Genomic DNA, 10,162 nt, shown 5'->3' with positions numbered 1-10,162 from the left:
AGAGTCAGGAGTCTTCTTGCATTGAAATACAGACAATACCATGAGAAATAGTTCATTTGGCAACATATTGTATAAATAATGTATTTATTCTACCAATCATTTTCGCAATCATTCATTTTAAAATGGAATTTAAAATATTCTTGCTTCAGTGCAGCTATGTTTCAACGCCATTTAGTCTGAAAGCATGATGATTCGTGGTCACTTCTCTGGTTCCATCAGTGGCATGAAGGGTAACAGTCACAAAGTTATTTTCCTCCTTGGACAGCAGCTGCTGGCAACTGTCAGTAGAAGTTCATTGCACTGTGCTACTATAATAATAATAAATAAGTTCAGCATATACATTGCAACATCATCTTCATTGACGCATTCTCATGAAATCCTGCATATATATGATAATCCAAGCTTCCTCTAAAACCTCGTAACCTTACATTCTAAGCAGTGAAAAAGAATTTCAAAAATCTATATTTATGTACATAATAGTATAAATATAGCAGGCATTCGATACTGCCCTGACACAGGACACAGTGTGAGCGAGCATAGCCTCCAGAGCTGAACCTCAGCCAGTAACAAAATAGTAAATTCCTCCATCTGTTTAGAGCAAAGTCTGCTCATCATGGTGTAATCACAAATGCTCTGTTCACTTATGCCTGGCTTCCCATGTCCCACGTCATCGCAGTAATGTCCATGTCGGTGAGCGTGACTGTGTACGGGGCATCCACTTGCTCAGGCTCTACGTGCTCCTCTGCTGTCACGGTGCTGTTCAGGGTATTTTGCCTCCAGGAATTTAGTGGTCGGATTGATTTCTGGAAACGCTGTCAAAACAAAGAGAGAGAGAGAAAGCCAGAGATAATCACAAACCCACTTAAGACTGCTACTGTGACAGTAGTGTACGTTAATGAGTGGTGATACTGACTTCTTTCAGTGTTCCAGTTTCTTTGGTGATGGCGATGATAGCCCAGATGAGGATCTGTAAACAGCAGGTGGCCCCCATGCACACACCTAAGGCTTTACCCCACAGTGGATACACATAGTCGCCGTAGTGGAGTGACGTTCTGTACATCTCAATGAAGATGTATGTCAGGATGAACTATGCAACGGGAAAAGTACAGAGTGAGCAGAGGATCATTTCATCTCAACACAAAAAGAAGCAGAGAGGAGGGCCGGCACAGAAAAACTGCAGATCGAATTCCAGTTTCTCCTCTTCAATTATTTACCTGCCCCAAAGATGTCAGCACAGTGGGCAGCTGACGCTTTCAAATGAGTGACGTCATTTTAGTTCCTTTGTTAGTTTCTGAGTCAAACCCTTCAGTCATTTAATAGGACACTATGAACTCTCTTTCGCGCTTTTACTAAAGGTTCACTGGTACACTTGAATGCAGATGCTAATAGATTTACCCGCTGGATGCCAAGTTCATGCTTTAGAAGCAGCAGCATTTGGTTTTAAAATGATACAAATCAACAAGCATATAATGTGTGCTATAGTTAGCAGTATCACCACAGCTACCAGAAGTGGGTTTTTTTTACTTATTCATCCCATAATAGCTGTGCCAGATAAACAATAATGGAAACAGAATAAGATAATTTAGGTCACAGAATGTAAAACATTTAAGATAAAGCAGCTTTATAGCTTCTGGACTTGAAGTCAGCCACCTTAAAAAAAAAAAATTTAAAAAATGTAATTAAAAAGAATATCAAAACTTGTACGTTGTCTATTAGGTTGTGCACAACAAGGGTTATTTACTGTGGCTACAATTTACAGACTTTCTCTAAATGCCTCATGACGGACACATTCACCTTATGCACAGAGATTCCCACTTAAAGACCAAGAGGAGTCACAAACCACACCTCATGGGCTCAAAAGCTAGTGTACTCCAAGTGTTGGTCCCTAGACTGGGTAAATGGAAAGGTGGGGTGAGGAAGGGCATGTGCCATAAAATCTGTGCCAAATCAAACATATGGATCCTGTGGTGAACGGGAGACAGAAAGTTGTGCTAGAGCTGTGAAAGCTAGCAGAAAACAACAACCTCAACACTGCATTTGATCAGACATCTCACAATAGTCCTGCTAAGTCTGAACTTTTGGGTGAAGGGATGCAAAGAAAAGCAAGAAACAGCCAGGCACACTGAGACCTGCATGCAAAGATTCTTCGATTTATTAGAGAGATATTTTCACAAACATTTGTTAGCCGTCACCAGTGCTGTTGTTATCTACTAACAACCAATATCGATATCAGTTCAAGTGTAAACTCACCAGTAGAAGAAACGGAGTGCAGAAAACCCAGCATGCTTTGAAGTAAATCAGCACTTTGCCACACCAGGGAGGGCAGTGGCGAATCATATCCAAAATGTCTTGACAAAACTGGTTGACGCCTAATAAAAAACAAATTAGAAAAAACAAACAAACATTCAAATACAAGGAAGATCATTAAAAAAAATACTCATCATTCAACCAAGAAAACAGAATGTAAAAAAATATGATCAATGTTCTATTCAAAAAATAAAATACAGGAAAACAAACAAACTTGCCATACAGCAAGTCAGTCACTGAAATGATCAAAAAAGGAGTGACATGGTTAAAGGAGTTTATTGTGAATATGAGGGCTGTGAGATGAGATACCATAGAAGAAGGAGATGCCAATGCACATGAAGAGGGTGATGATGATGAGGCCGAAACTAGTGCTGAAGGAGTCAATGAGAGTGAACCAGTAAATTCCTCCCTGTATAGACAGACAGCATGGGAAATATGACTCTTTCTGATCATATGAAGCATGCAGACACGTCAGACTCCTCGTTGAAAACAACATACTCACATTAGTGACTAACAGGAGGCCCATCAGGTAAAAGAAAAAACACAAAGCACCCAAGAATAAGGACTTTTGCAGTGGGTTTCCACGGAGGTGAGGAAACTCATCCAACACGGCCGTAGTGATGCCCTCCATGTTTCCAAACTGTGAAGCATTAAGAAGGTGTAAAACATTAATAGGTGGTATCCGTATGTTAGACCTATATTTATGCTGCTATCTTTGTATAGAGTGCAGCCTTACCAGGGTATCAACTCCCAGCATAAAGAGCATGAGGAAGAACATAATTGACCAGAACACCGAGCCTGGCAGCAGTGCAAGGGCTTCTGGGTAAGCAACAAAGGCTAACCCAGGACCTGAAGGTAAACAGAAAAAAATTGCATTTCAAAAAGCCTGATATAAATAATTAATTGTTGCTGTCTGTGTTATAGAAGCCAAATAGGTAAACTACCAGTATCTGCCACTTCTCCCACAGGAACGCCCTTCCTGTATGCCATGTGACCCAGGACTGAGAATATAGCAAATCCAGCAAAGAAGCTGGTGCAACAGTTTCCTGTGGTGATAACTATAGTGTCCCTGAAAACAAACAAACACAAAAATCAAACCATGATTACCAGAGCCATGAAAAACAAGTAAACAAATGACAAAACAAAAGAACAGAGCCCAAACTCACCGGATGACATTGTTGTCAAACTTATTGTATGAGGCCATAGAGAGCAGCCCCCCGACACCAATACCTAATGAGTAGAAGATCTGTGAGGCTGCGTCATTCCAAACCTGCAACACACACAGACGCACACACAGACACACGCACGCACACGCACGCACACGCACGCACACGCACACACAGTTATTTTAAAGCAGCATCAATACACTGTGTTCACCAATTACCACTGTCCCATCAAATCTACCTGTGCGTTAGCCAAGCGGCTCCAGTCTGGTGTGAGGTAGAAGGCGACGCCCTGGAGAGAGCCCTCCAGTGTGGCCCCTCTGATGATCAAAACAATGAGCACAAAGTACGGGAAGGTAGCCGTCACATAAACCACCTGAAAGCAAAGACAGCAAGGACACACATGAGGCCAGCAAGATATTCGAGCAGAGGCCACGCAAGAGTTTGTATCTGTGCTGACAATAAGAACATTGTGTTGCGTCACCTTGCCAGAACTGCGGATGCCCTTGAGCATGCACAGGAAGATGATGATCCACGCTGCGAGTAGACACAGGGCCAGGGGCCACCGCACAGGGCCTGGATCGTGAAGGCCCTTACTGCCTACTACACCCAGGACTTGCTCACTACAAGATGAAATAGCACAAATATGACCACACATATTACGCATCTGTTTTCTCCCACTTATCCAATTCAGAGTTGTGTGGGGGGTGGAGCCTATCCCAGCTATCAGAAAGAGGCAGGATACACAGGGCTGTCACAGGGCTAACAGAGAGAGACAGGCGTTTGCACTTATGGGTAATTTAGAATCACTAATTAGCCTAACTGTAGGAGGAAGTTGAGGAGAACATGTCGACTCTACACAGAAAAGCTCCATGCTGGATTTAAACATTTTTGCTGTGAGGCAACTATGCAAACAAGCACCTATTAGACATTAACTATATAAACAAGGCACAGCTGTTGGTCTGGATTTCTATGATGACATCGTCCTGGACGCTAAAACATTCCATATGTCCTACAAGGGAGTAAGAGAAGTGAAATTCAGTTTCTGTGGCACTCTTTGTCTACTACAATGCCTGTAATATTCAGATTTCTTTTATTTTTTGAATTCACTTAAATAAAATTGAACCAAATTGAATTTGACTAAAGGCATAGTACGATGGCTAGGGCCTTTCTGTGTGGAGTTTGAATGGTCTCTCCATGTTGGCGTGGGCTCTCTCAAGGTACTCCAGCTTTCTGCCATAGTCTATAGACATGCAGTTAGTGGGGGTAGGTTAACTGGGGATTGAATTGCCCACAGGAGAGTATGAATGATTGTCTGTCCGTCTGTGTTGGCCCTGTGACAGACTAGCAACCTGTCCAGGCTGCACCTCATCTCCTCACTCTTTGACAGCTCAGAAAAGCTCTGGCCCCCCTGCATGCAGTAAAGTGTAATAAAATACTGACTGCATTACCACCCATAAGGCTATACACCTTAAAATGAAAGAAAGCTCTTGTGATATTATGCATTTTGACTAAAAGGATAAATCATGAGCACAGTGCTTTTTGTAATGATGATGTGCAAAGCCTCTGGGATTCATTCACCGTGTCCCACGGACTGCTGTGGTTATCTGTACAGACAACTGCTCTGTACTGAAACTCTTATGTATTCTGTAATAACACTGTGTTGCTGTGAAGTACTAAAAAACAGTTGACAGGGATCAAGTGTCGAGTCATTTTGAGCAAGTACTTCAGCAAGGTTTATAATTACCTAAATAATTGTATGAGAAATTTAAAATGAGTAGACTTGAATGAGAACAATTCTTGTCACTTTGTTTTGATGCAATTTGTATATAAGTTTAAAAAAATATTTTGCAAATTAAACCCTTGCTATGCATTACTTTTTTCCATCCATCTTCATCCGCTTTGTCCGGGGCCGGGTCGCGGGGGCAGCAGCCTAAGCAAAGAGGCCCAGCCACCTCCTCCAGCTTATCCGGGGGAATACCAAGGCATTCCCAGGCCAGCCGAGAGATATAATCTCTCCAGCGTGTCCTGGGTCTGCCCCGGGGCCTCCTCCCGGTGGGACATGCCTGGAACACCTCACCCAGGAGGCGCCCAGGGGGCATCCTTGTCAGATGCCCGAACCACCTCAGCTGGCTCCTTTCGATGTGGAGCAGCAGCTGCTCTACTCTGAGCCCCTCCCGGATGGCCGAACTTCTCACCCTATCTCTAAGGGAGAGGCCAGCCACCCTTCGGAGGAAGCTCATTTCTGCCGCTTGTATCCGCGATCTCGTTCTTTCGGTCACTACCCACAGCTCGTGGCCATAGGTGAGGGTAGGGACGTAGATCGACCGGTAAATTGAGAGCTTCGCTTTTACACTCAGCTCCCTCTTCACCACGACGGACCGGTGCAGCGTCTGCATTACTGCAGCTGCAGCCCCAATCCGTCTGTCGATCTCCGGCTCCCTTCTCCCATCACTCGCGAACAAGACCCCGAGATACTTGAACTCCTCCACTTGAGGCAGGAACTCATCCCCGACCCGGAGTGGGCATGCCCCCTCCTTGAATCGCTACCTTATCGTGGTGGAGGGGTTTGTGTGTCACAGGGATCCCACGGGCTATGTTGTCTGGGGGCTTTTGCCCCCTGGTAGGGTCTCCCATGGCAAATTGGCCCTGGGTGAGGGACCAGACAAAGAGCGATTCATAAGACCCTTATGAAAAGGACACCGAGGGAACAGTTTACCCTGCCCGGGATAGGGTTACCGGGGCCCCGCCCTGGAGCCAGGCCCGGGGAGGGTGCCCGAGGGCGAGCGTCTGGTGGCCGGGCCTTAGTCCATGGGGCCCGGCTGGGCACAGCCCGAAGAGGAGACATGGGCCCATCCTCCCGCAGGCCCACCACCCGCAGGAGGCGCCATAGGGGTCGGGTGCATTGTGTGCCGGGTGGCGGCCAGGAGCGGAGGCCCTGGCGGACTGACCCCCGGCTGCCAAGACTTGCAATAGGGACATGGAATGTCACCTCTCTGGTGGGGAAGGAGCCTGAGTTAGTGCGTGAGGTTGAGAGGTACCGGCTAGATATAGTCGGGCTCACCTCTACACATGGCTTGGGCTCTGGAACCAGTCTCCTGGAGAGGGGCTGGATGGCATTACTTTTTTCTTTTAGTAAAACATTTCATATAATGTACAACCTTAAAAACAATACTGATTTATTCATTTATGTAAAATGACCATCCAAATAAAGCACTTACTTCCAGAAGATTTCTGTCGGGGTGAGGACTTTACCAGTGGAGTTATTGGCAGTGATGTTACCACTACAGATAGCTGCATTGGCGAGGGCCTCACAGGACCAGGGCAGAGGGCTCTGGAATGAGCTGCCCAGGTAGTAAAATGTCCACGCTATAATAACGTTATAGTAGAGACACACCAGTGTGGACACACACAGCATCCCAATCCCAATCCCTGTGTAAAAACACAGAGAGGGACATGAGTACCTCAGACAAAAGCAAATGTTCTACTGTATAAGCCAAACTGTATGTAATACATTAGTTTCAGAAAATGGTGCTTAAACTGGCAAAAAGAAATAATAGTGACATTAAACAATCACTGCAGAGTTTATCACCCTTGATCGCACCATTGCTGACAGCCAGTGTTATTCTTGCTAACATAAAAACGTTCACTTCCTTTTTCCTTTTATGAGGAACTCCGTCTCACCTTTCTCTTAAATAAGCCTGCTGGCATGACCACTCCCTAGCACAGGTAAGACATTTCTTACAGGGTTAAAATTAGTTTCTGAGAAGCCAGGCATTTTAAGGTAAGCCATAAGAAGTGAGGCAGCAATTTGTTTTGAGTCACTCAGCAGCTATTTGCATGAACTATAATGTCTGGTCTGACTGGTGACGCTGGCATTTTGACGTCAATCGGAGATTCTGCCCACACAAATCCTTCAAATTCAAACAGAAATGCTGCATAACTGTGGTCAAATATTTTGTTCTAACTAACTGGAATAAAGTACCCCCAGTATGAAATCACCATGCAGACACCATGCTAAAGTTTCCAAAGTCTTTCCACCGATTTGCTTCTGCTTTCTGTAATTACTTACAAAAAAATCCTGCAATAGGAGGTCATTACCTTTGAGCAGAGGGCAGCATTTCCACACAGTGATCGGGCCGGCTGCTCCATACTGGCCTAAACTCAGCTCCATGAGGAAGAGCGGAACACCCGTAACAATAAGCATGATGAAATAGGGGATGAGAAAGACACCTGTGAAGATTAGAAACAGGCCTCTTTAATGAAGGGAGGGAGACGACTCAATAAAAACGACTTGGTTTGTGGATGCAGGCAGCCTGTAGCAGCAGGCTAACTTATAAAAATGCAATATAGACATAATCTATCTGACTTTACTGTCAAAGAAGCTGCAACATGTACGCTTTTCAAAAGGAGATGTGTATTACTTAAGGCTGGGATCAAAAAGTAAACCCCATTTCTGGCGTGTAATCGAGGAAAAACATTGTCCCTACTTAGAGGATTAGTGAATGCTTTGTGTTGTAGTTCCCACTCTCCTCAGTCTTTCCAGAGGGTGTCATGGTGTGCTCTGGAAAAAGTGTGCCAAATAAATCAGCATGATGAGAAGCACACACCCAAGGGCAGGGCAAAGAGTGCCTCATGCACAAATGAGTGTTACAAACAATGACACACACACACACACACACACGACAAGCATTTGACTATGGACCACTCACCTCCCCCATTGCGGTAACAAAGGTAGGGGAACCTCCACACGTTTCCCAGTCCCACGCAGTATCCAATGCAGGAGAGCAGGAACTCATACTTTCCACCCCACTGCTCCCTCTGGACAATCGGTGTTGGAGTAGGTAGTTGGCATTCAGACTGTGGCTGTGGTGTAGGTATACTTGGCGGGTTGAAACCATTTTGTGTGACTGTATTTCCATTCATATGTACTTTATTCTAAAAACAACAACAACAACAACAACAAATTACATTGTTAGGATGTTGAAATGAGACGGGAAATACATGGTAACTCTGATGTAAATACATATGAGGAACTGACTGTGACTGACTGTTCTGTTTGCTTTTGTCTGACAAGGTTTGTTTGCAGTTTGTGGATTACACAGTCGAGTACAAAAACCAAGAACAGGTACACACACTTAGCGTGTGGTTTAACTTTTCTATCTCCTTAAAACCGTCCACTGATCTATTGCTTCCTGTTCCTCTTCTTTCCTGCGCACCATCTACCTCTAAACAAAGGAGGAACTGGTTTTGATGTCTGCACACACAGGGAGGAAGTCTGATGAAGATAACAACAGGGCTTCTGCTTTAAGCATTGTTATATAGTTCACGTTCCCCCCCCCATTTTTAAACACATTGAACGCCAATGTATTATTACGTAAAAACAAACAAACAAACTGCATGAACATGAGGATGACTTGCTTCTGTAAAAGAAGTTGCTCAGTTGAGTTCTCACGCTGTTATCTGGATATTACCATTGTCATTTAACATCATTATGTGCACGTTTCTATAGCTACTGAGGATTAAAGTTTAGCTAGTATTATAAAAAAAAAAAAAATTGTTCTTTTTACAAAAGGGAAGTAGGTCTTGATAAGTGTTAAACTTCCATCTACTCCTTTTTGTTCTTAAAAACATTTATTGACACCATCAAGCAGTTTTTTGTATTTTTTTTTATTTTGTATTTTTTCGTTTGAATTAAACAACATTACAACTTTTGAGCCCATAATGTAGCATGTCTGAGATATTTTGTATGACTGGCTTTTACACACTTCATCAAACAGATATGATGTGGACAATCTGATGCACATGGTAAAATCTGTTGGTCAAAAAACAAAACAAAACTTCTTTAAGGTTACAGTTACTCTTGTTTCTTGTGGTGATTACTATTCTTCGACGATTAAAATCCAGATATATTTTATAAGTTGTCCCATTGAGATTTAAAGAGTGGGGGCTTAGAATAACAAGTAGCAGCAATCATTTTCAATTATAACCCCCAAAAACCCACACAGTCACTTAATATACCACAGCCACACCTCAGAGGGAAACGAATCGTTTTATTTCCCGTTTCTACACATTTGCTCCACTATTGAACCAGTCTTTCTAGCAGAGTACTCATTGTGCATGTGGGATGTACACAGCGGGGAAAAGTTAAGGTAAACACAACTGCTGAACAACTGAACCGAGGCAAGGGCTTTATCTGCTGCAGACGAAGAGGAAAAGCCTGAGAGCAATGCAGGCGGACAGGTTGGACCGCCTCATCTGAACACGGTATCTTTCAGACAACTGAAAGCGCCCGTTGGTGACATTGAACTGCTCGTAAAGTCGTAATGGGCTTCTGGAGTTACATCAGGACGCTGGCGTGTGTCTTACACCTGCACAGAGTCCTGTATGATGCGGTGAAAGCCAGAATAACAAAGTTGCATTGCTCCTACCTGCTCTGCGGTTGCGCCGCTGTCTCCAGCCGGGTTCCCGGAGGCTGCTTTGCCGGTTGTGTCCTGCATTTTCCCCCACTCTCCCTCCCGACAGAGGTGGCCCTTCGCTGTCCGGTTTGTCACTCGTCACTCCGCATTTCACAGGGGAAAGCGGTTTTTTTAGGACTCCATGATGTGGTGGCTGAAGTTGAAAAATAAGCGCTGTAGCTCAGACACAACAACTGAGTGACGAGCAGGAAACAAACCGGTGGGCGGTGAGGT

General features: G+C 44.2%; 1 protein-coding gene across 1 annotated transcript in view; it reads right to left on the bottom strand.

Annotated features, from left to right (window-relative positions):
• The window catches only part of slc6a7 (solute carrier family 6 member 7), a 10,732-nt gene extending 570 nt beyond the window's left edge, over positions 1-10,162 (bottom strand). Inside the window, exons 1-14 of the mRNA XM_004573377.6 lie at positions 9,902-10,162; positions 8,183-8,408; positions 7,572-7,703; positions 6,692-6,902; positions 3,955-4,093; positions 3,712-3,846; positions 3,474-3,577; positions 3,252-3,376; positions 3,044-3,156; positions 2,810-2,947; positions 2,617-2,716; positions 2,251-2,369; positions 914-1,087; positions 1-812 (exon numbers count right to left, since the gene is read on the bottom strand). The exon at positions 1-812 is cut by the window's left edge and continues 570 nt beyond it. Coding sequence (XP_004573434.2) covers positions 642-812; positions 914-1,087; positions 2,251-2,369; positions 2,617-2,716; positions 2,810-2,947; positions 3,044-3,156; positions 3,252-3,376; positions 3,474-3,577; positions 3,712-3,846; positions 3,955-4,093; positions 6,692-6,902; positions 7,572-7,703; positions 8,183-8,408; positions 9,902-9,970 — 1,956 coding nt within the window. The 5' untranslated portion in view covers positions 9,971-10,162 and the 3' untranslated portion in view covers positions 1-641. The remainder of the gene's footprint in view (positions 813-913; positions 1,088-2,250; positions 2,370-2,616; positions 2,717-2,809; positions 2,948-3,043; positions 3,157-3,251; positions 3,377-3,473; positions 3,578-3,711; positions 3,847-3,954; positions 4,094-6,691; positions 6,903-7,571; positions 7,704-8,182; positions 8,409-9,901) is intronic.

This window comes from Maylandia zebra, linkage group LG10 (assembly GCF_041146795.1).
Source record: "Maylandia zebra isolate NMK-2024a linkage group LG10, Mzebra_GT3a, whole genome shotgun sequence".
Classification (NCBI taxonomy): Eukaryota; Metazoa; Chordata; class Actinopteri; order Cichliformes; family Cichlidae; genus Maylandia; species Maylandia zebra.
The sequence above is the reverse complement of the archived record's forward strand: the minus strand, read 5'-3'. Positions and strand labels throughout refer to the sequence as shown.